General features: G+C 39.0%; 1 protein-coding gene across 9 annotated transcripts in view; it reads left to right on the top strand.

The window, feature by feature from the left end:
- The window catches only part of CEP170 (centrosomal protein 170), a 99,960-nt gene that overhangs the window by 37,387 nt on the left and 37,032 nt on the right, over window positions 1-25,541 (top strand). For 5 of the 9 annotated variants that reach the window (XM_037069531.1, XM_037069530.1, XM_037069528.1 and 2 more), the window contains exons 5-10: window positions 4,965-5,023; window positions 5,113-5,275; window positions 6,365-6,499; window positions 14,507-14,983; window positions 19,272-19,435; window positions 19,622-19,915. In XM_037069531.1, the coding sequence (XP_036925426.1) occupies window positions 4,965-5,023; window positions 5,113-5,275; window positions 6,365-6,499; window positions 14,507-14,983; window positions 19,272-19,435; window positions 19,622-19,915 (1,292 nt within the window). The remainder of the gene's footprint in view (window positions 1-4,964; window positions 5,024-5,112; window positions 5,276-6,364; window positions 6,500-14,506; window positions 14,984-19,271; window positions 19,436-19,621; window positions 19,916-25,541) is intronic. The other 4 variants (XM_037069535.1, XM_037069534.1, XM_037069533.1 and 1 more) reach the window with 1 other exon arrangement.

The following is a 25,541-nucleotide window of genomic DNA, read 5'->3' as shown; positions in this document are numbered from 1 at the left end:
GGTACTCACACTTTTGGGCTTTGGGTTTGTCCAGCTTCTTGCATCTGTAGGTTCATAGTTTTAATCAAATGTAGAAAGATTTTCTGCCATTGTTTTTTCAAATCATTTTTTTTCTGTCCTCACTTTCTTCAGTTAAATATATTAAATTACGCTACTCGAAGTCATCTCCCATCTTATGCTTTGTTTATTTTTTAATTATCTGTTCTTTTTGTTTCAATTTAGATTGTTATTACTGCTGTGTCTAAGTTTCTACTTAGCTTTCTGAACATAAGAATACAGTTATGATAATTTTAGTATCTTTGTTGACGTCTGTGTGTCAGTTCACATCCAATCAGGTTGAATTGGATGGTGGACATTGTGCATTTTACCTAGTTGAGTATTGCATGTGTATTTTTGTATTTCTATTCACATTTTTGAGCTTTGTTTTGAAGCAGAGGTTACTTAGAAATATTTTATCACTTTGGGCCTTGCTTTTGAGATTTGTTAGGCTTCTAAGATTAGTCTGAACTAGTTAGTCCCCACTACAGAGGCAAGACCTTTCTGTATACTCTACCATAAGGGTTAGGGAGCCCTCTGGAAATCTGGCCCTCAGCCTGTATTTGTAAAGACAGTTGGGTGGGAACACAGCCACACCCACTCATTTACATATTTCTATGGCTGCTTTTGCACTACCCAGCAGAGTTGAGTGGTTGCAGAAGAGATCATATTTCCCTAAGAAACCTAAAATATTTAACTTTTTGGCTCTTTACAGAAAAAATGGACAGACTCATGCTTTGTCCAGTGACTCACGATTCATAAGGTTTTCCAGCCTGGCTGTTGGGTGCAGACACTGTTCCTGGCTCTGTGCGAGCCCTGAAGCATTGTTGCTTTTCATACTTCCAGGTGGTTCTTGCTCTCTTATGGATGTGCTGATGGGACCTCAGCTGCATACTTGAGCGGGACCCTTGGACGATGCCTGCTGTTCTCTCCATGCAGCTCTCTTCTCTTCAGCACTCAGTCCCTTGAACTGTGGTCACCTTGGCCTCTGCATGCTAGCCCTCAACCCAGTGCCTCCAGGGTGCCCACCGCCCAGGATTACTCCCCTTCACAGTGTGACCTGGAAGCTCTCTTAGGGCAGTGAGCTGGGGTAGTGACTGGGCTCACCTTGATCTGTTTCTCTTCATTCAGGAATCACTCCTTTTGTTGCTCGATGTAGCTTGTCTTAGAAACAGTTTATATATTTTGTCCACATTTTTATTTTAAAATGGGAGACTAAATCTGGGGTCTGAAGACATCTGGTAAATTGAGTTTGGACATTTTGGACATGAGGGTGGAATCCAGGGGAGAGGTATAGTAAAGAGAGAGATATTTGGGAATTTTCATTGTATAAATAATATTTAAAACCTCGAGACCAAGTAAGATTGCCAGGGAATTGAATATAGATTGGTGAAAGGTCCAAAGACTAAGAAAGTTACACTCCAGTGTAAGAGGTGGGAGAGATGAGGAGCTAATACCAGGATAAAGGCCAAGAAGGAACCGCTGGTGACCTGGGAGGGACCTCGGAGTCTGGTGTGGTTTCTACGTTCGGTGGGAAATGATGTAAACACCACTTAGACACCTTAGTTCTCACTCCTCCCCATCCCAGTCATATGGGTTTTTACAAGATATTTTGTTATATATATAATTACACATTATGTGTTTAAAAATGGAGTTATCTCTTCCCAAACTTGGCTACTTCTGCCATAGGGGCCACAAATGGTTGTGTCATCATAACAGAAACATGGTAAACATCATTGTCATAGCTTATGGTGGTCATCTGGGGTAGTGATTGTGATTTACCCGTACTTGGGACACTGTTTGCTTGTCCCAGCTGAGGGCTGCGAAGATGAAATGATTGAAAAATAATGAAAAATGTGCTCTTCATGCCGAGAAGTTAAGATTTTTTCCTGGTTAGTGTGGTGGATATCCACCACAAGACAAAAGCCCATTTTTCAAATTTTGAAAATCAAGGACATTTATAAAGCATGAAAGAATGAAATTTAAGAACTTGAGATGAGCCATAAAGCCATAAGGGAAAAGTTAAACTCACTTGTTGAAACACTGTGTTCCTATAGAACAAAGTCTTCCACAAGCTGGGCAAGGCATTCATCTGCTAAAATAAAATGACACATTTGGGCCCTGGCTGGTGTAGCTCAGTGGATTGAGCGCAGGCCTGCGACTCAGACGATCGCAGTTTGATTCCCAGTCAGGGCACATGCCTGGGTTGCAGGCCGGTTCCCTGCAGGGGCCAATTCCCAGCAGGGAACGCACGAAAGGCAACCATACATTGATGTTTCTCTCCCTCTCTCCCCTCTAAAGATAAATAAATAAAAAATCTTAAAAAAAAATGACACATTTGTCTGAAGAGATGGGCAAAATGAAGTTAATAGATTGAAATTTTTCCCTTGAGAGGTTTTCTGCCATGACTTTTTTTTAAACCTTTGACATCTCTTAGAATCTTAGTGCACTGTGGACTCTAATGTAGCATTATTGTATATTTTATTAGCAGATATCATCAAATAAGGAAAATTTCTTACTTCCCTAATGAGAAGTCAAAAAGGAAAGTTTGAGGCTAACTTTAGGGTGAATTTTTAAAAATAACCTTATGAATATATTTTAAAATAACACAGAAATGTATAAGTTTTAAACAGTGCCTTCCTCCCATTCTTCCCTTGTATAAAATAATGCTATTAAAATATTTTTGTTTATCATTGTCTTCAAACTGTGTCACATATTTTAGTAATACAGTTTTTAAGGCAATATTAGTACCCATCTCAATTGTTCAGAATACAGCACTTTCTGAAATATTGGAAATCTTGTCCCAAGTAACAAAATCTCATATAATATTTGGAAATTTTAAAATTTTTTCCTCATTTCTTCTGTGATTGGTATTTCCCCAGTGAAACAATTTACTGAATTGATTTTTAAAATAATTTTGGAAAGATGTGTTCACAAGGATGTCTGACACCTGGTGTTTCAAGGCCAGACCCCTAGGACTAACGGAAACTATTTAAAATTTTACTCTTGATTATCATTAAGATAAAGGATGATGTCAAGAACACATTACTGGTATGTAGATGAGTTCCATGATGAGTTCTAAATTTTAGGTAAACATTTCCTGAATAAATGGAGCATAGTAATGACTTAGAATAACAATCATAGTCTTAATATAAAGAAACAGAAAAATAGGCTATAAATAATATGATTTTTACTAACTGAGAATTTAAACTTTTGGTTTTTTATTTTTAAAAATTCAGATATGATTGACATGACTATAATAAATACTACTGTTGTATAACTTATAACTTATTGACATATCATGAGTAATTAGTTTTTCATTTTTTTTTTTCATTAGCCAGACAGTCACTTAGATCTTTGCCACTAAAGAGATGGCAGCTTTGTGGGTAAAACCTGGGGCTAGGGCAGCCTCAGGATCTCATAGTCGTACCAGAGTTCTCAGGTAAATCCATGAACTAAACAAGAGGATGCTTGATTTCTTTGGAAGTTCCATGCACAGGAACCTTTTTGGTAGGTAAAGTGTACGAACTGTCAGTCCCAAGTGTTCCCTGATCTTAAAGAGTGTTGGTCCAAAGATGACACCCCATATTAGCCCTGAGGGATCGTCTTCAGGGTCGCCCAAGAGTTGACTGCCAGCACCGGAGAACCCTCACGGCTGGCTAAAATCATTTGTGTTTCCCCTGAAAAAATAGAAATGGCTTTCAGTTTTGAAAACATGCTCTGTTTTCCATTGAAAACGTAAGAATGTTATAAATCTTCTCTAGCTGTTAATGAGTTTCTTGGGGGTAAACCTTTATTTTTCATTAAATATATACTTAGTAATAAAATACAAACTTGCATATATACCAGCATATGTTCATAACAGAGAAGGAACTTTGTAATATTTCACAGCCCTGGGAAGCAGTGTAAAGTGATAGGGAAGCCCCAGACTTGGATCAGGTGAGCAGATTATTGTCTTTGGGTTCTGCCCTTCCAGTCCTCAGGTTCCTTAGCTATGGAATAGGAAGCCAGGTTAATGGAATTGAAGAGTATATTCCCTCAAAGCTCTTTAAAATCCACCCCCGCCCCCAAATTCTGAGTTTTTATTAGTTTAATGAGTAGAAATATAGGTTAAATACTGTTCTACAAGTGTACTGCTCCTCAGACATGAGAAGTCTCCCTCCCTCCCCAAGTGGTCATGGTAATTACAGCTCTCTACCCTTGAAGGCATGGGTGCTCTGAATTGGTAGAGTCAAATTTAGTACATGGTTATAAAAGTCCTTTCATTGCAGGGTTAAGTAGTGGTGGGAAATGTGACCTCTACTGTTCAGTGGGAGATCTTTTTAATATACAGAGGCATTGTTCTTTTCTGGCATAGTGATGAAAGCATTCATTATATCCCGCACTTGGTTCTAATCTGTATGGAATCAGTTGTTTGATAATGTAATCTGACCCTGATTGCAATTCCACGGGGTAAGGAGGTGGTGGTGGTTGCTGTAAGCACTCTAATTACAGCCTTTTTTTTTTTTTTTTAATTTTCCACATGGACTTTATTTTTATCTGTGCTGGTGGAGTGTGAGTCATCGAATTCCTTCAGGGTTTACTGATGGGTAATCACCCATGAGCTACTTCCGTTCACATTTTTATAATTACCTATCAATATAATTTGATCCAGGTGCCTTTTCTTCTTTGTAATCATATTACTGAACTGAAAATGTCTTTTGTGCTCTGATTATTGATCCAGTGATTTGCTTGAAGGCCATTATTACCTAAGTTTAGAATTACTTGCCAGACTTCCAGATTTCCTTTGGTATTTAAAAATGAAAAATTTTATATTTGTGAGCATAGTTTTAACATTTAACCCTTAGGGGAATATAATAATTCTGCTATGATGACCTGATTATACTACTGCAATTTTGAAATTATATTCTTCCTTAACCCCTGTTCACATACAAATCTTTTCACCGTAGTACGAGGAGAGATGAGGGTCCCTGAAGAGGCTCTAAAGGTAAAAAAGGTTTTCCTTTTGTCTTTCATAAACCTACCGTTTGCTAGGGTTGATTTCACTCACGGATGTTTCACTTCAATATTTTATAGCATGAGAAGTTTACCATTCAGCTCCAGTTGTCCCAGAAATCTTCAGAACCAGAATTGCCGAAATCTGCATGTGCCAAAAGCGTGGATTCAAAGGTAGCAGATTCAGCAACCGAAGTACAGCACAAAGCTCCAGAGGCGCTGAAGTCGGAGGAGAAAGCCGCAGGTGCAGTGACCTCATGGGGAATATCTTTACGCCTGTTCGTGAGGGAGTGGCAGGCTTTGTTCTCGAAAACTTGGCCATGCCCATGTCCAAATAACTATACTAATGATAATGACAATTGCAGAGTGGGTTTTAGTGCACCCAGTGTTTTATACCGCAAAGCTGTATAAAACACATTATATGGCATTTGTATGTGTGTTTAATTTTTCAATTTTTTTAAGTTTTCTTCTTTGAAATTTTTATTTATTTTTAGAGAGAGGGGAAGGGAAGAAGAAAGGGAGAGAAACATCAATGTGTGGTTGCCGCTTGCACGCTCCCTCCTAGGGGCCTGGCTCACAGCCCAGGCATGTGCCCTGACTGGGAATGGAACTGGAGGCCTTTGGTTCACAGGCCCACTGCGCTTAATCCACTGAGCTACACCAGCCAGGGCTAATGTTTTAATATTTAAGGGAACTAAATGTAGCTTTCCTTAGAGTATTTTTACTAATTCATGATTATTGGCTTTCTCTTCTGAATTATAACTGAAATGAATTAGTACGAAATAGCCATGGTGCTATGTCATCATAATTACCATATTTATCGTGTTCTAGAAAGTAAAAAAAGCTTTATATAGATAATTTTATTCATACAAAAACAATTTTTAAAATGATAGACATTACCAAGTTTGTTCAAATGTAAATCTATTAATCCTATTAACAGCTAGTTTAAATTTAGTTCCTCTGTAATGCCTTTGGGCTTTAAACATTTTTTTAAATGGTTGCTCATACCAAAATTTACTTTAATATTCATATTCAGTTTTAATGAGTCATTTCTATATATCAAAGAACTGATTCTACTGCCGTCAAAAGTTACTGGGCTTTTAGCAGTTTCATCACTTTGACACCAGCAAGTGCAAAATTTCATGTATTTGGTCGTGTCCGACACTGAGTTAGGTCGTACACAAACACTGAGTTTTTGAAGTGCTTTCCAGCTATCTAAGACTATCCTTTGTTTTTCCTTTAACAAATCAACTAGGCAGTTCTAGTGCTCTGCAAACGCATGTAGTTTTTCTGTTTCATATGCTTTAGACACATTTTTCCTGCCTCTTTCCAGATACTTCTGCCATGCCCCGTGGCACTCCATTATATGGGCAGCCCGCATGGTGGGGGGATGGTGAGGTGGATGAAAAAAGAGCTTTCAAGTCAAATGGCAAACCAGAAGAAAAAAATCATGAAGCTGGAACATCAGGTAAAAAAATCTAAGATTATGAAATTAGGGAATACTTGGGGAAGAATTTGTTATGAAGCAAAAAACCTGTGTACCCTTAAAAGAGATATCTACTACTCTTTAATCTGATTTAAAAAAATAGTCATGAATGTTTTAATGGCATTGACATTTTATTTTAAATGCACTTATTCTGATTGATTCTCACATAAATTATTAATCCCAGTATCTTTGTAAATAACTTTAAAATATTTTTTCGGCTTACTTATGAGATTGTTAAAACAGGAAACACAATAAGTATTTTAAAACAATTATTAAAAATGTTTCCATTGGACCAAACTAGGAGATAGAAACTAAGGTGGTGTGTTTTCATTACATTCACAAAGATATAAGTGTATTTTAATTTTACTTTTTTAATAGTTTATTTTTTAATGTACTTTTTCTATTCCCGTTTATCTCCCTTATACTCTCTTTCACCTCCACTCACCCACTCCCCACTGTAATCACCATGTGGGTGTCCATGTCCATGAATCCTTTTTCTTTTTTGCTCGATCCCTCCACCTCCTAAACCCACACCCCCCAGAGCTGTCACCCTGCTCTCCATCTATGAGTCTGTCTTTATTTAGTTCAGTTTGTTCATTAGAATGTACATATAGATATAATCATATGCTATTTGTTTTTCTCTGACTGGCTTATTTCACTTAGCACAACGTTCTCCACGTTTCTCCATACTGTTGCAAAGGGTAACGTTTTTTTCTTTTTTATGGCCATGTACCATTGCATTGTGTAAATGTACCATAGTTATTTTATCTGCTAATGGACACTGGGTATAGTAGTTGGTATAGTAATATTAGAGCTAAGTGTCCATAAGCCAGGAAAGCAAGATTTTCAGGAAGTAAGTGGCAGTGTATGTTGTTGGTCACATGAGGACTTACCAAAGACATAAACACAAAGGTTGGAGCAGGCTGCGTCTGTGGTAACAGCAGATAAAAACCCAGAACTGGAGGAATGGAACACAGGCCCCAGGGAGCAGTGTGGAGAACCAACTCTGACTCTGAGTCAAGGGTAGATTCCATCAGAACACCCCTCAATTTTCTACCTTTGACCCTAGTTCTACAAGAGGAATAAGACCTTTCTGTTTAGATGGAGAATAAGACCACTGGTTCTTTAAATGTGCTCTCATTTTTCCACGACACATGTCAGAAAGCTGGCTTTATCAACTTGATTGTACAGTGCCCTAAACTGAAATTAATCAACTTTGCAAATAAATTCCCATCACAGCTTCTTTGTTTCTAAGATGAGCGCAGTTTTCTTCATTCTCAAGCTCAGAAAGGTACTCACTCTTAAGGAGCACACCCTCAGGAGCAAATAACAGAAATGCTTCCTAAGACTAGACAGGAAAGGCATTACTGACTTACGTAATTGAATCTCTTCAGCAGTGGTTAATGCAACATCTCAACATTGACATTAGCTAGGTAGTCTCTCCTGGTCTCTCAGCCCTTCTGTCCACCATGGCTGCATCCTGGGGAGCCCCCCTCATGTACATAGGCTGCCTGCCAGCAGCTGTCAGGGTTCTGTGCCACTTAGATCACAGCCAGTGGAAAAAATAGCAAAGGTTGCTTTCCAAAGACCCTCAGCAGTTGGAAGAAGAACTTTCCCAAAAGTTTCCAACACCTTTTTGTTTCATTGTACTCTCTCAGGCCCAGTGTAGGTCACCTGCTTATTTGTGAACCAGTCCCTGGCAAGGGTGATGACACTACCCTCCAGCCAGTCTGGGCCCCGGGGAAGCTGAATGTGTGGTTAGTTTCACCCTGAGGTGCATGAGATGTGTCAGGGAAGAGTAGGTACCCAGGAATGTTGGAGTTCTGTAAGAGCGAACAAGGCTCAGTGGGTATTGGGAGGCAATCAGGAATGTCTGCTTCATTGGAAACCTTCCTTATCTTCCCTTCCCCTCACCTAATACATTACCTACCTTTGTTGCCTTTTTCCCCACACTAATTCGTAATTGCACTTCCTACTTCCAGTTTCACCCTCATGCAGTTCATTTTGCATAAAATATTTTAGCTGTTATTTTCATAAAAAATACACAACTACAGTGGCCCCCATTTGCCTGCCAAATAGATTTTATATCAAAGGTGTAATTTTGTTGTGCTTTCCTGAGATATCATTTATGTCCCGCTACCAATTCTTTTTCAGTACTGTCCACCGATGCCTTCCCCCATAAATTACACTATAATTCCTGCCTACTTTTCTCCCACAGATATATATGCATACATGTCAGATGATCGACTAATCTAAATAATATATCTGGATATATGTATCGCTAATGTGTAATAGTTTGATTCAGTGTTTTGTGTGTATGCCTTCCTATCTAAACTTAAGTGCCTTATTTCACAAATCACATATTGTCACTGTGCACTAGAGCCACCTAGTAGAGAGAAGGGGGAAAATGTACTGATTATTAGGTGGGTAATTGAAAAGAAAACAGGGAATCTAACTTGCCAAAATCTGAAAATAATTATGATAATGATTTTTATCTCGCCATTAAAAATCCACTCCTCCCCCCTCACACACAAAACAACTTTCTTTCTTTCTTTTTTTTTAGATTTTTATTTATTTGCCTTTAGAGGGGAAGGGAAGGAGAGAAGGAGAGAAATATCAATGTATGGTTGCCTCTCGTGAGTCCCCTGCTGGGAACTGGCCTGCCACCCAGGCATGTGCCATGACTGGGAATCGAACCGCGATTGTGTGGTTCGCAGGCCTGTGCTCAATCCACTGAACTACACCAGCCAGGGCACAAAACAACTTTCGAATGAAGTGTATGTGTGATTTTTCTCCTGGAAACAGAACTGTGATTGATTAACAGCCGCTAACACTTCAGTGGTCCTTGCTTATCCAGACACCCTTTGAAGTCCTCTACATATGTTTAGTCATTTGATTCTCAAAGCCGTACCTAAAGGTAGTGTTATTTTCCTCATTTTATAGGTAAGGAAACTGAGGTGCATGATGTGAATTTACTTACCAGCTGGCAAGGGGTATAGCTGGGATTTGAACCTGGGCAGCTTGACTCCAGAGTCCAGCTCTTAACCCCAAGCAGTTAACCTTTTAGCAGCCATTACACATACTTATATATACACACACACTACAAAAAAGATATACTTCATAGAGAAGGGAGTTTTAAACAAACACTCCAAAAATAAATTGGCTTGAAAACTTGATTGTATCTCAGCATAATAAAGTCATTTGAAACTGTGAAGCATTCAGTTTGTGAATGAAACGAAATTCTTCAGTGATCATTAGCTTATCCTGACTCTCATTGAGTATCATTTCTGCCAGAAGACAGAAACTGTCTCCTAATCTTGGGATTATTTTTGAGTGAGAAGGAATTAAGTGATTTGCATCTGTGTTAAATAGCTTAAAGCTCACTCGGATTCAGCTGATTAAGAGCATTATGAGTCTTGGCTTGCTTTCTTATGTGAGACTATCCCATGGAGGAATAAGGATATTGTTTCGGATTTATCATGTGTATTTTTTTTAAATGTAGGGTGAGGGAAACAGTTTACTGACCTGAGATAATTTATCATGCCAGCCGTAACAGTGGGATCAATTTGAAAATATATACTAAATGTTCGTTTCATTTCATCATTCTGAAATTAAGGTGTTTTCATAAAAAAGAAATCTTTCCAATTGTGAAATACAGAGAATTAGTTTAATTATTTCTTCTCTAAACATACTCTTTTGGTGAAACAGAAAGGCATTTGCTTCTTGGTTGCAAATTTTTAGAATGTAAAAATCTCAGTACTTAATCATGGCAGGTGAACATTCCAGAAAAGATAATCGGGTATCTACGACCTGGTTATTTTTGATGTCCTTTGAGGGTCCCCACACATCCAGAATCTCTATAGACTGAACTAAAGTAGCCGAAAAACCCTGGAAGAAAATCTGTGCATCAGAGCAATCAAGTTCTCATGAAATTCTGTGAATATTTTGAGTTCTGTTGAGAAAAATTAGTCCTCATTTTAGCTGCAGGTATGCTCTTCTGCCTGCTAACTGGGTTTACACATTAATTTGGGTTACAGTGGTAGGCCTTAAGTATTGCACGCATTGTGAAAAGGAGTACACAGCGGTGAGATTTTTAGTCTCACGAAATGTTTATTTGAAAATTTACAGGTTGTAACTCCTTTTAAGCAGGAGTGGTTTACCAGTCTTTGTTATTTGAGGTATTTGTACATAGTAGGTTGGATGGATATCTCACATAGAAGAAGCCTTTATGCTTAGAGTCTGTGACATTTGAATTAGTGTAATATTCTACTTAATTAGTACAAAAGAATGAAGAGAACATTTTTTTCTGGGTTATATGTAGTACAAGTTTCCCTGAAAGGTCACATAATCAAAAAATACTTTGAGAAGTAAAGGTTATTAACAAAATACCTTAAGAAGTTAAGGATATTATCACCAATTGCTCTGGTTTAGGTAAACATAATTAATTCCAACATAATCAGTTATTACAAAGCTTTAAATATCTAGAATTTAGATTAATAACAGTATTGGTATAAATATAACAGTATTGGTTTAAATTTTATACTAGTATAAAATATTAGTATAAATGAAGCATTAGTATATTTAGTTTAATTTAGCATAAATAAAATAGATTTTGAAAAGAAATGAATGCTAGTCATAAATTCCAGTGTGTTCTGCCGTCGTTCTAAGAGAGGAGAGCTGTTTTATTTCTCTATATTTAGAAGACCCCTAATAATTTTTCTCGTAGGCCTACACTTCCCAAGTATAGTAGGCCCACACTTTACCTGTTTTTCTTATCTTCAGAGAAATAATTCCTTTCCGTAATGAGTTTTCCAGATGACTGAACGTAACTTTATAGCTTTATAACTCACAATTTTTTTTACAAAGTTGAACCATTTTCTGCATTTCTATTAAATGAATTACCCATATCTCTGCCTTTTCAAGCTGAGAAGGCTGAATGTAATTGAAATTGTCACTTTATGACTTGGAATCATTACGAATTTTGAGTGATGAGGATTGAACTGTGATACGTTACAGTGATATCCTTGTAGGAGTTTGAAGGGCCGTATGTAGCCTTGTACGGGGAGTAGTTCTAGACTGGTAGGTCTTTGAGCCATGCCTCTGCTCTTGATTGCTGTAGACTTCTCCCTATAACCTAACGCTTACTCCTACATAATATGTCTGACCTTGACCTCACTTCTCCACGCTCCATGTTTGCCACATGTCATCTGAGTAAGTAGTAAAAAGGCTCTCAGGAGGGACTTCTTTTTTAGTAAAGTTCATAAATAGGAAAGAATAGGCATTGTCATGTCTCTCTTGGTTTGTTTAGAGTTAAATTTGGAGTTACTGTTTTTTGTTTCTCGGATTCTCAGCTATGTTAGAGATCCGGGGGAAGGCAAGAGAGAAACATTTAGTCGTGTGCCTGCTTGTGCCAGGCTTTGTTCTGGGTAACTTAACATTATCTCATTTTATACTCACCTCACTAAATATTCACATCAATCTTATGGCTAGATATTACCGTTTCTGCATTTTAGAGTGAGGGAAATGAGAATTAAAAGCTGGTGGAGACAGGATGTGTCTGATTTGAAGCTTGTCCCTGCTTTTTACTAAACCAGGCTGCCTGGTTACTACCATCAGAGCTTAACACGCTGCCGCCCCACTCTCTTGTGCTACTTGCAGTGTGAGATGACTGGTTCTGGGCAAAGCAGGTGTTAACTTGCACAAGCCTGAGGTTCCTAGTCCTTGGAGAGAAGGCAGTTTCGAAGCAGGACTGCCTCAAAAGGACCGCAGTGGTGGGCACTCGTTGGTCTCTGCTGTGAGGATGTGAAAACTTGTTGAATGTCTGTTAGTATTAACTGGGAGCTTTTCATTCACAAAGGAGGAGAATATTTCTTTGAATGCTGAGTGGCAAGTGGATGATTAATCATGTGTCCCTGGACGAGCTTTTTCTGCTTTTTCCTGAGTAATTCCTCCACATCATTATATAGGTGTATCCAGGTGTGCTAGTAGAAAGCTGCCTCCCGTCCCTAGCATTTTGTGGTATTTGAAGGATGAGTAAATCAGTGAATAAATGAGTGAATGGATGAGTATATATGCTGTCAGTACGGTTTATAAACCAACTGAACTGTATGGGATTGATCAAGTACAGCACATTGTACGTAGTAAATCAGTCACTGTATGAAAAAGTGAAAAGTAACACTTATTAATGAGTTTATTACTATAAGGGGGGTGCTTAATGCATTTTACTCTTCCAGAATTTTTAAGTGACAGGCCTGCAGAGTAAATACTGAAGTCCAAGTGGACATTTTATTACCACAACAAAGACCAATTAACTTTCAAATAAAGAAAAATTTTAAATGTAACTTTAAATTATTAGGATTCTTGTGTAACCTCTCAAATAGCATGTAAAATATTGGCCTTGATAATGTAGAGTTCTTCTTGATATAATTTTTGTTCATTTTCATTTTCATTGGTGAAAAAACTAAGTCGATTTTGAAAAGGATCATTTTTACACTGGAAATTGTTTTTATTAGATATTTTTACCTTCTGTGTAGATTGTGTTTGCTTTTTTTTGGGGGGGGGGGGGGATGAAGCTTGATGTCGTCTCTCCCCTACCCTACCTGCACATTTGATTACAGCATGTTGCTCTCCCGCTTTCCTGTGACCTAAATGCAAACAGCCTTGCAATTGCTTCCCATTCAGAGCACTGCCAAGAAGTCAGTTACAGCCCCTGAAGAGTCCCATCAGGATTGAACATGCAAAAAGATGTTTCAAAGAGAATATACGTCACTCAGTTAGAAAAAGTTTGGAGACAACTCTGCATCCCTATATTGCTCTTTCTTCCTAATAAATGACCTCTGAGTGGTTTTGATAGGAATTTATTTTTAAAAGGAATGGTTTTCAAGCTTTCAGGAAATAGTTTTCACTTGAACTCACTCTTTACCATCTTGGTAATAGACATGGTCATTTCCTCCCTGAAACACAGGGCGGTTTAATCTTGTATGTATATATACATATGTTTTGCACTTGCACTTTATATACTTAAAACATTTCAGTTATTGTTTTCACTTCTGTACCGTTACATGTTTTATGTGTAAGTATGTTTCTTTTTATACCTTTATATTCGTTTCTGGGGCAACAAAAGAATAATGATAGTGTTCCAGAGTTGCTTGCTTCTTCCGCCCACTCTTGTTGTTGATCTGAGATTTACAGCTCAGCTTTGCTCCACAGACTTTTGACACTTGTGTATATTCTGTTGTATGGAAATGTGTACACTTTCTTCTGCAATTAAAGGCTGGCATCTGAATTTCTACTTTTATCTTACTTTTTTTCACACTGCTGCTTGGATTGCAATGCTGCAAGCAAACCGCATGTTTTGTCTTAAACATTCTTTCATTCTTTATAAAATGTATCTTCCTGCAAGAGTCACACATCAGTATGTTATTTGGTCATTCTGAAAGTAATGGTTCTGGATGTAATGGTAAAGAATGGGAAGTGGAATCATTACTTCTGGCACATTGCTTACGTACTGACTTCACATCTGTTTCCTCACGTGAACACGCGTTCTCCTTGGGAGCGAGGCTCGTGTTCACAGATGTTTTGGCTCATTCTCCTTACTTGATAGGGACATTAATGTTTTCTCCTGTCACTTGAGATATATAATACATACATTGAACATGCATCTTCATCTACATATGATTTCAGTTCTTTTGCATCTCAATGATTTCTAGATCCAAGTTGGGAAAAGCATGGCCCTAGCCATTCCAGATCCATCTCTTACCTGCTTTGCTGTCCTTTACCACTGCTACTGCTTATGTGGCACCTCCTGCTGGTAACTGAGTGCCATGTTTACAACCGAAATGATTTCCTCTTTGCGACATTTGCCATTGTTTTTCATCCAGACTGTGATCTGACTTCTGGTTCTCTTGAAATACAAATGGCCGTTACTGTACTCCCTCAAATGCTAGAAGCTCCCAAGTATTTTGAATTTTCTCTTATTTTTCTCATTAGGGTGCAGTTTAGATGCCAAGCAAGTTGAGGAACAATCTGCAGCTGCAAATGAAGAAGTACTTTTTCCTTTGTGTAGGGAACCAAGTTATTTTGAAATCCCTACAAAAGAGTTTCAGCAACCATCACAATTAACTGAAAGCACCATTCATGAAATCCCAACAAAAGACACAACGAGTTCCCATACGACAGGTGCAGGGCATGCTTCCTTTACCATTGAATTTGATGACAGTACCCCAGGCAAGGTGACTATTAGAGACCACGTGACAAAATTTACTTCTGAGCAGCGCCACAAGTCCAAGAAGTCTTCTCCTGGAACTCAAGACCTGCCGGGGATTCAGACCGGAATGATGGCACCAGAAAACAAAGTAGCGGATTGGCTGGCCCAGAACAACCCTCCGCAGATGGTCTGGGAAAGAGCGGAAGAGGATTCCAAGAGTATTAAGAGTGATGTTCCAGTTTACTTGAAAAGGTTGAAAGGTAAAGTGAATTGATCATTTCAGAACTTCCTGTATTATGATAAAGCAAATTCAGTCTTCGTAGTTTCCAAACTACTATTACATAAGTAAATATGTGACAGAGAACTGCTCTTTCAAAGGTGTATGTTTTCTTTTAAAGCTCCAAAGCACGCCATACTGCCCCTGTCTAACTTACTCATTCAAAATAGTTAGCCTTCATTTTCTTGCCAAAACCAGATTGGTTTTGTAAATGTAGATTTATGCCATTAAATATATCTCTTTTTCCTGTGGAAATCAAAGTTTTATCCACTTCACCAGTAGAGTTCCCTAGAAGACAATTCTCATCATTTTCTTGACTAAGGAAAAGCTTTCAATTCTATTCTTCTTGATTGTGATTCTTCCAGTAAAATGTCAGTATCTAAATTTTAAAAAATTTAAGCCATTTGATAATAGGTCAGAAGTTCTTTGATAATACAGCCACATTGTTGGCAGAATGTTTCAAACTGTTCTCAGAGGTCACTCATGAAACAAGAAATTTTGGTGTAGAGATAACTTCCTGGGAATTAATTGAATCAAGTTTTTTTCAGTAGTCAGAATTTTATGAATATCACAATTGAATTATTTATTGTGAAATAGTTTTTGTATATGCTTTACTAATGTAACACATAGCCGAAACTTGCAAAGTTTCTAGTTTCTTTGTATCTGTGCATCAATTAAATTTTTCCCACTGGTTTCGCTAACTAAATTTACTTTAGAATTGCCGAATACAGTTTTGTGTTACTCTATATTTTATTTAGCAGGCTATCTATAAGGGAAATGATTGCATGTTAACCTGATTATTCTGTTATATACAAGGAGTTAATGAGCATTTACAGTAGTGCTCACTGAGGCCAGGCAATACTTACCTCGTGTTCCTAACACCTCACCTGAGACTTGGCTATGTGATAGATACTCAGTGATTAGAGTAAATATTCTATGACAAGACTGACTCTTGCTTAATTCATACTTTATGCCCTGGGAACCTGATCAAGTAATGAAAAAGTACCTATTTCAGATTTGCTTTGAAGGTATTTCAGGATAGTGAGATGGTGAGATTTTACCTTAATCTTTGTTGAGGCCTTTTGCAATATTTGATTATAATCATAAGCAATTGCCTTCCATATGTGCTTTGATTGTTATCTTTTACTGCTACTAAGTAGCATTAAATACAGAGTTGAGACCTACACACATATGTATAGGTTAAAGCTTACAAATAGAAGCTGCCCAAAGGTAAACCAACCAGTTTTATGAATTGCATAAATAATACTGACATTCTAGTATAATATACAAGGTAGCAAAACCTTGAAAATTTAGAAGTTATATTGTCTTTTTGAAACCACTCAATAAATGTATAAAAAGTGAGCTGAAAGATCCTTTTAAAAGCTACCATTTAAAAATATCTTTTATTGTAACTGTCTTTCAGTCATTACACTATTTTCTGTATACGTTGTTATTTTTAAGTCATCATTTTGTGACATTCTGTGCTCGTGAACAAGCCTAATTCCAAGTGGAGGCATTAACGCCCATGTTCACACTCCAGCTATACATTACTGGTCATAGAGGGTCCAGCCGAGGTAAGGCTTGCTTGAGTGTGGTTGGTAGGGTACAGGAATGTCTCGCATGAGATGGACACCAGATGGAACATTTCTCCTAAAATGTTGTATGGTGTGCTAGAACGTGATACTGTTGTATCACAGAATCACATGCTTATGATTTTGTAATAAAAACCTTTGTAACACAAAGGGGGTGTTATTTGTGCTGGACCCTGTATATTTGAAAGCCTTATCAGAAATTGTGCAATCAAATCACTGTCATTCTTCAAAGTTGATTAAGAGTAGACATGCTTAATGTTGCCATTGCTTGGAACCTTTCTTTGGAGTATACCTTCATGCCATTTTATTAGCCACCTAAAAATGTCTTTGTGAATATAACTCAGTTTGCTCCAAAATATATCCATTATATTACTCCAGATATATTTACAAAGGACATTTGATGTTTTCCCAGAAACTTGAAAGTAGGCAAGACAAAACAAAAAACTTTGCGCCTGCAGGAGTAAAGTGCACGTGCTTTGGGACAGTGAAGAAAATAACGTCCTAAAGACCATATGCTTTTACCCTTTAGGGGGTTGCAGCTTCTTTTGGCCACAGCTACTGATGTAGTACAGTTAACCTACCCCCAGAATTACTTAAAGAACTGCAGCCTATTTGGGCATGGTTCAGCAGCAAAACAGAAGGAAGCTTGGTGAGGCGGGCTTCCCAGGGATTGTTTCGTTGCGTGAAAGCAGAAATTACAGTTCTGATCAGATGTCTCACCTTGTGTGCCATTGAGAAATGCAAGCAGAAATAATACATTTTCCAGAGAAGAAAATGGCTACTTTACAAATTAAAATAGAATTTTTAAACTGTAGCTTAAAGGAAAGATACTAAAAGTGCCTGACATCAAGTGCCCAATTTTATACATTGGTATGAGAACTAAATTCTGTAAAAATGGTGTTTCCATGTTATGTATGTGTAATGTGGGTTATTTGCGTCTCTTATGCAGGAAATATTGGAGTTTAGTAATATCCAGCTCTTACAAAGTGGATTTCTTTTCAGTATCTCCAACACAACAATGAAATGGGTTGTAAAAGGCCACGTTTTTAATGAGTTTTGTGTTTGAATTGGTGGTTTTGTTTGGTTTTGCATTCCCTGTGCTATTCCTAATTCTTGGCTTAATTACTTGAGGCAGGGAGTCTGTTAATTAAACAAATGGTTTTTATCTTTTCAGATTGCATTTTTGAATAGTTGCTCATTTAAAGACAGCTTCAGATTTGTTGTCGGAGCTGCAGTTTTATAATGTTATTCACCATCACTGTGCTGAGAGTGCTCCCCTAAACCCCACATTTTGGTCCTAATGCCCTTTGTGCCCCTTGCCCGTTTTCCAAAACTTCGCCCTGTTGTGCGTGCCTCGCCATTCTCTCTTCTGAGGCTTCTCAGCCAGTTCTCTTGTGATGAGTCATTGGCACCAGTTGGGAACCCCTCAACTTACAGGACAAGCCCATGAACATTAAAACTCAGCCATTTCCTAGGACACGTGTATGTTGTCCCTCCAGGTCTTTCGTTCTGATGGTTGTCTCCGATGCCACATTATTTAGCGAGTATTCAGATTTGAACCTGTAGCCCAGGAGCGTGTAAAAGTCAGATTTGGTCCGGGAAGCTCTGGGATGTACCTGGCTGACTCCGTTCGTTCATAGCTTGGCCCTGAGGAAGCCAGCCTCTAAGACCTCCTCTGTGCTTCGGTCTGTAAACATGCAGAGCATGACTCTAGACTTTCCAAAGAGTTTATGTTATAGCAATGTGGTGATTCTTTAACTATCCTAATGTTCTTATTATTTACGTAATGAGAATTCCCAATCAGGGGAAAATCAGGTAATTTTCATAAAATTTTACATTTAATTCCTAATACAACTATGAAGGGTAGCAAAAACCTCTGTTAGAAAGCTGATGTTTCAAAATTCAAATATATTTTAAGTTGATTCTGTTTGCTTTATGGTAAAGACAAGTAGATTTTTCTATAGTTATAGCTAACACCACGCCATTTGCCCAGTAGATGCTTAGATTTATATAGGATTTTATAGACAAGACATTTTAGCATGCTTTCTTTAACTCTTAGAGGACACCACAGTTTTGAGCTCAAGTGCAAATATTCAAAAGTTTGCATAGTTAGAAACACAGCTGTAAACAATTGTGTACTAATTGGCAGCAACTATAAAGATGCTGTACTTATGGATGTAGTGTATATCATCAAAAGTAAGATGGATCGAATCTTTATGGCATTTGTACTGTCTTTCCCTGTGTGACGATAAGCATTTCGGTGGGATCATCCTTTTCCCATCTCTTCCTCTGTAATGCTAGACACATTTTTGATTGCTTAAATAAGGTATACGTTTTGAAAGTAGGATTAATACTTATTAATGTTGTAAATACAGACTATCATAGATTATAGAGCATTGCTTATCTTTTTAAGGCATTGATGTATCACTATAAAGTTAAAATTTAGAAAAAGACAGACAGTCCTATTAAGTTGTTCATAAAGGAGCTCATTGTCGGGGGTACAATCTGAATGTAAGCACTGCCTTGGAGGGAAGTTTGCAGAGCCTGTTACCGGAGAGAACATATGACTGTGGGTTGAAAAGGGGACGGGGCAGAACAAATGACACTCTTGAGTATGCTTCTCAGTTTCTACATGGGAGTTTTTCCTTCTCTATCATGCGGTTTCCTTTTCGTGTCCAGGAAATAAGCATGATGATGGTACACAGAGCGATTCCGAAAATGCCGGGGCTCACCGGCGCTGCAGCAAACGCGCGACTCTGGAAGAACACTTCCGGCGCCACCACTCAGAGCAGAAAAAGCTGCCGAAGGGCCAGGCTCCCGACAAGTATCAAGACCAAGCTGTTGTAAGTCAAACTGCTTTTATGGTTGCATTCTTTGAGGAAGACAATCCCAGAAAAAGGAGGTCACGTTCCTTTTCTCAGAGTGCGGGAATCCTATGTGAGGACACTACTTTCTCAACACTGCATACAAAACTTGAAAAACCCCAGTCTCCAACAGCAGACGCCAAAGTGGTTTCTTTGTCTTTACAGACTAGCTCTGCGCATCACAGAGGGGGGCATGGTGTCCCACATGGGAAATTGTTAAAACAGAAATCAGAGGAGCCAGCGGTGTCAATCCCCTTCCTACAAACTGCATTGTTAAGAAGTTCAGGGAGTCTCGGGCACAGACCGAGCCAGGAGATGGATAAAATGTTAAAAAATCAAGCCACTTCTGCTACTTCTGAAAAGGATAATGATGATGACCAAAGTGACAAGGGTACTTATACCATTGAGTTAGAGAATCCCAACAGTGAGGAAGTGGAAGCAAGAAAGATGATTGACAAGGTAAATAACTGAAAATCGGGTATGATGTTAGTTTTTGTGCGCGGGGTGTGTTTGCCGGTGGAAATTGTTGGCGAGCCGGCAGTGTTGGACTTCAGGATTTGGTAGGGAACTGTGAGACTCACAGTAAAGCCAGCAGCCCTTCTGACTTGATTCCGCTCGCGTGCTGAACATAGGTACAGTCCTGTACATTTAAACTGTCAGGACCCATTAATGTGTGAATTCAAGATAGGATTTTAAAACAGTATTCTTTGCTTGGCCACTCTCACTTTGCATTTATTTGAAACTGAAAAGCAAAAAAAAAAAAAAAAAAAAAAAAAAAAACCAAACAAACCGAAACAACCCAGATGTCTTTGATTCTGTTAATCTTGATATAAACATCAGTGCTAGCTGATGATAGTTCATCACAAGTTTCCTACTACACTTGCAGGTTGGAAGCAGATGAAAATGCGTATGTTTTAATCCATTTTATTTAGTCAGTTGGTCTTTGATTCTCTGAGTTTAGCGAGTGTATGCGCAGGCGTGATTATCATTAACATTTCAGATCTGTTCTGTTATTGGTTAATATGTGTAATGATCTGTGTAATGATTGTTCTGTGGGTTAAAAAGCCGTTTTTCTCAGTTTCACTCATAGTAATAGAAAGTTGACTTTACAGTCATCTGTTTATTTTACTCCTGGGAAAATAGCAACTTAAGTCTTGGCTAAATAAACCTTTATCTCTTACATTCTTGTTACTCGGTGTTTGAACAACATTAGCATCCCTTGACAGCTTGTTGGAAACACAGACTCTCAGGCCCATCCTACACATACTGGATCAGAATCTGGGATTCGCATGCACATTAACATGAGTTGCACTCCTTTGAATGATGAGTTTACAGAGTGGCTGTCAGGGAGTGGACCAGATGACCCTTTGGGACATGTGCAAATTATCAGCACTTACATTTTCTTTTTTTCCTTTTTTTTAAGATTTTATTTATTTATCTCTAGAGGGGAAGGGAAGGAGAGAAATATCAATGTATGGTTGCCTCTTGTCGTCTCCTGCTGGGAACTGGCCTGCAACCCAGGCATGTGCCCTGACTGGGAATTGAACCGCGATCGTGTGGTTTGCAGGCCGGTGCTCAATCCACTGAGCTACACCAGCCAGGGCTCATTTTCTTTTATTTCATTGTTTATATTTCCATTTTGGAGTGTGTTCTTATAGTTACATTGAAGCAGGTATATAATTCCTAAACATGCATTTATTGAGCACATGCTCCACATTTTTTACTGTTGAGAGGTGCAGCTCCAAACTTTGGGGACCCATTAGTCTAGGAAATAGGGGTTATGTGAGCAGTTTTGTGACAGTTGTTAACAAGAGATGTATGGCAAGTAAGAAACAGATTAACCAAGTGGGTTTCACAATTATGTTAAAGGGAGTCTAGGGACACAGTGGTAGCATAGAAAATGACTCTTGGGATTTAGAATTATTTTCATCTTTGGGAATTGAAAATGACATTTTTTCACCAGTTATTTTAAAATTCATGTTTTCCTCTATGGAAAACAAGTGTATTCCTATTTAAAATACTGTCAAATAGACCAAGTAAGAATGGGTTTTGAAAAAAAAGAGAATGGTAGGAAGTTTTAAATTCAGATTAATATTTTATGCATGCCTGTGATTGGTTTAAGGATATATTATTTATAGTGATCAGTATTTTCTCTATTAAAAGATACTTCAGCAAGGGATTATACCACAGTACTTTAGAACATGAGCGCTTGCAGATGGACAGACCTGGGTGGGACTTAATGGGAGTTCTGGGTGGGATCAGATGTATGCCCTTGAGTAAACGAACCTTTTTAAACCTCTGTTACTTTTTGCTCTCAAATGGAAGAACTTTCCCTTGGTTATAAAAAAAAATACATATAAAAATATATAATGCTTTTCACCATGCCTGTTTTTTAAAAGATTTTATTTATTTATTTTTAGAGAGAGGGGAAGGGAAGAAGAAAGAGAGGGAGAGAAATATCAATGTGTGGTTGCCTTCTGCATGCCCCTCACTGGGGATCTGGTCCATAACCCAGGAATGTGGCATGACTGAGAATCGAACCAGTGACCCTTTGGTTCACAGGCTGCCGCTCAATCCACTGAGCTACACCATCCAGGGCCACCATGCCTGTCTTATAATAAGAGGTCTGTAAATGTTAACACCCTTACTAGAAGTGTCCACATATGAATCTTTACCCGAGGCACTGACAATCCTGGGAAGTTCTTTCAGCACTCAGAAGGCCAGGTCTGAGCCCCCGGGAAAAGCTCCAGTGCAAGGGAACAGCCTGGCCGGACAGCAGGGAGCCCAGAAGGAAGTCGCTGCGGTGGCCGAGACCCTTTAGGAAACTGCTGGAAGTTATCCAAAGCATCTTCTTTTCCTTCTCAAAAAGTCTCAGCTTCAGTGACAAGTTATATGGTCAGACTGTTGATCAAGAAAATCAAGATTTTAAGGGAGTAGTGGCACTATGTGACTGAGCAGGTAATTCATAGTCATTCTTTGTATAAATCGGAAAGCAAAGCTGAGGCCATAAGAGTAGGGATAAAGAAGAGTCCCTACATTGGCTTGTGAATACTGAAGAAAAAGCTGAGGTCCCACTGGCTGCGGTTACAGCCAGAAGGCCAGTTCAGGCCAGCTAAAGTCAGGCTCTGGGGAAACCGAAGCAGGGAAGCACGAATCGTTGTCTGGGGAAGTTGAGGAGACCTATGGGTGTGGAGAAAACAAACCCAGGAATAGCCAGAATCCCGGAATAAGAAAAACTTGGGGAGGAGTAAATACAGGCATCATACCCAGTGACTGGCGAGCTCTGCTGTCCATTTCCCTTCAGCCTTTGAACTTGGGGTATATGGGATGGACATAGCGGTCATTGACTGTGTCCATCTGAATTTAATTGTTTGGTGCTTGAAAACTTCTCTGTGGCCTCCTTCCTTCTTCTTTCCATCATGTGAAAGCTGGTTTATTTAATTGGTTTGTTTATTTCTCCATCTTTATTCAACAGCAACTATGTGTGAGGCTTTATGTTAGGAGAGTTTTCAATTTCAACTCTGAAAAGACAGAGTACTTCCCTTCAAGAAATGAGTATGTAGAGAGATGGAACTGCACAAGTAAAAACCCAAACTAAAAACAGCGTGATGAATGCTCTGTTAGACATACGCTGTTGGAGGAAGGGCAGCAGCAGCTTCCCAGAGGGAGTCTCAGGTTAAACGTCCCTTCCTCCTAAAGAGAAGTCCTGAGTTGTGCAGTTACAGAAACCTTCCTAGTTACTGTGAAGTCAGCTTGTTTTGTTTTAATCATAAGCTTTATCACTACTTAAAAGTTTCCTATTTATTTATTCACCTCCTCGCTCCCTCATCTGTCTCTGTCTGTCTGTCTCTCTCTCTCTCTCTCTCTCTCACACACACACACACACACACACACACGGGAACATCAAGTCCATGACCGCAGGAACACCAAGGCTGCTTGTGCCTGGCATTTTATATGTTCTCAATAAAAATGGAACTTCACTGCCAACTGAGCTCATTTTGAAACAGGTGGGATTAATCCCATAACAGGCATGGCCGTGAAGGGTTTTTATATGTCGCTATGTGTTCCAAAACATGAGAGGCTGGAGGACGTGTTTGGAGAACCGCTGTTACTTTTAGAGATGAGACTGGACTGGACTTTGAAGGCTCTTGGGCATTATAGTAAGGACTCTAGTTTTTTTAAATGCCGAAGGCAGTGGGGAGTCACTGAAAACTTTTAAGTAGGGCAGCGACAATGTAATCACTGTCAGAAGTGTGAAGAATTCATTGAAAATGGGAAAGGCCAGGAGCAGAGAAGGCGATTAAAAAGCTGCTGACTTGTCCAACAGTCAGCTGAATAGAAATGTCTGGATCTTAGGCAAGAGGTTTGGGCTAAAATACTAATTTGGGAATTCATAGAGAGTAGCTGAAAGCAGATTAGTAGATGAGTTCACCTAGAAAGAATGTATAGTGTGAAAGGAGAGAAAGTGTGAAGTTCTTAGCAGCGCCAACACGGATGGACAAAGGAATAAGAGTGAAAACAAAGGAGCCTGAAAAAGATCAAACAGGAATAAGAGAAATAGCATCTTGGAACCCAAAGAGAATCAAAAGCAAGTGAGTCACAAGAGTATCACATGACACATGCTAACGATGTTAGTGTGATACTTAACAATGTTCAGTATGATAAGTACTGAATGCCCTCATTTCCCCCCAACCACATTGTATGGCTGGGTCTAAAGAAGATATACCAGATACACGTTAGCACCTTAACTTGGAAGAAGTTGGGTATGGTTTAAAGTGAATGTCTTTAAACAGATGACCAGGCACAAATGTCACATCTTTGTTTTTCTGTGCTGGTTGTAGTTCAATGGCAGCGGGAGATCCTTCCCCCAAACCCCAGGTGATGGGATTGCAGCATTTTGGGGTATATTTTTATGCTGTGTGTTTGTCAGTAGATAATCTTATTTTATGCATTGTATCCAAATTTTACTTCTTATAGTATTAATACAAATGCCTGTTATTTATAAAGATCTGTAAAGTTTCACATCCAAGCTTCCATGATGAAAGTGCTGTTGACTGCCTGGAGTAAAGGTAATGATTCCCCCAGTAGTCATTGCCTCCCCCGGCGCCCGCTGCATAGACATCCCTGTTCCGTTTTGAGAACCCACATAGTGTCCATAGCACCAGTTTCTTCTCCGTGCTCCTCCACCAAAACAGGCCCTGCTGAGGGAACAGGAGAATGTTGTCAGAGCCAGTCCCTAGCCTTCCAGGCTAAATGACAAAAACTTAGAGTGAGTACAGGAAACTAAGTATTAAATGAATGGGAAAAAAATTGGCCATTGTGGAGGTCCTGAGGCTCTGTCTTGGGGGGGCCTATTTCTCCTTCCCATAAATTTCATACCGTAGAGCAATGCTATCAGAAACTCTTCCTGGGCTGAGTCTCGATTTCTAGCATCTTCTCTTCCCTCGTGGGGTCTTGCTGTCTCTCAGTGCTGGTTCTATAACAGGCAACAGCTGGTAGGGAAGAATCCCTGGGCAGGCGAACTGTAACAAGGCCAGAAACATGGAATAAAGAACATCACAGCATTGAGCCAAGTGACCCAAAGAAAGTCAGCGCTGAGGACCTGGATTCAGGTGTAAGTGGGTTGGGGTGGGGCTGGTCCAGACCCTGAAGTTTACAGCAAGATTTTAGATCAGACCCAAGTCAGAGCCAGGGGGACCATAATAAACCAGAGTCCAAATCTAGATGGTCAGTGCCAGACAGCACCCGGAAGAAACCAGCACCCTCAAAGTCCATTGAGACAAAACCAGATTTGTGTGGGACCGAAAGAGTCGGAGATCAAATAAGAGCCTTGAGTGGTAAGAAAGGACCTTGAGAGCTGGCAGCTTTTTGATTTGGACTTGACATTTTTTTCTATTTCCCATCAGTCCAGACATAATCAGAGTTGAACGGGCACAAGCAAATCGTGCTTCTAAAAAGGTGAATTCTGGCAGCTTGATTTTTTCTTCTGTTAGACTAATCTTTTTGCTTGTCCCCTATTCACTGGGCAATGCCAAAAAGTTTTTTATCAGAGAATTAACTTTTGGTTGCTCTGGTTGCTGCTCCT

This window comes from Sturnira hondurensis, unplaced genomic scaffold (assembly GCF_014824575.4).
Source record: "Sturnira hondurensis isolate 20B ecotype Veracruz unplaced genomic scaffold, ASM1482457v3 Scaffold0018525, whole genome shotgun sequence".
NCBI lineage: Eukaryota > Metazoa > Chordata > Mammalia > Chiroptera > Phyllostomidae > Sturnira > Sturnira hondurensis.
The sequence above is the reverse complement of the archived record's forward strand: the minus strand, read 5'-3'. Positions and strand labels throughout refer to the sequence as shown.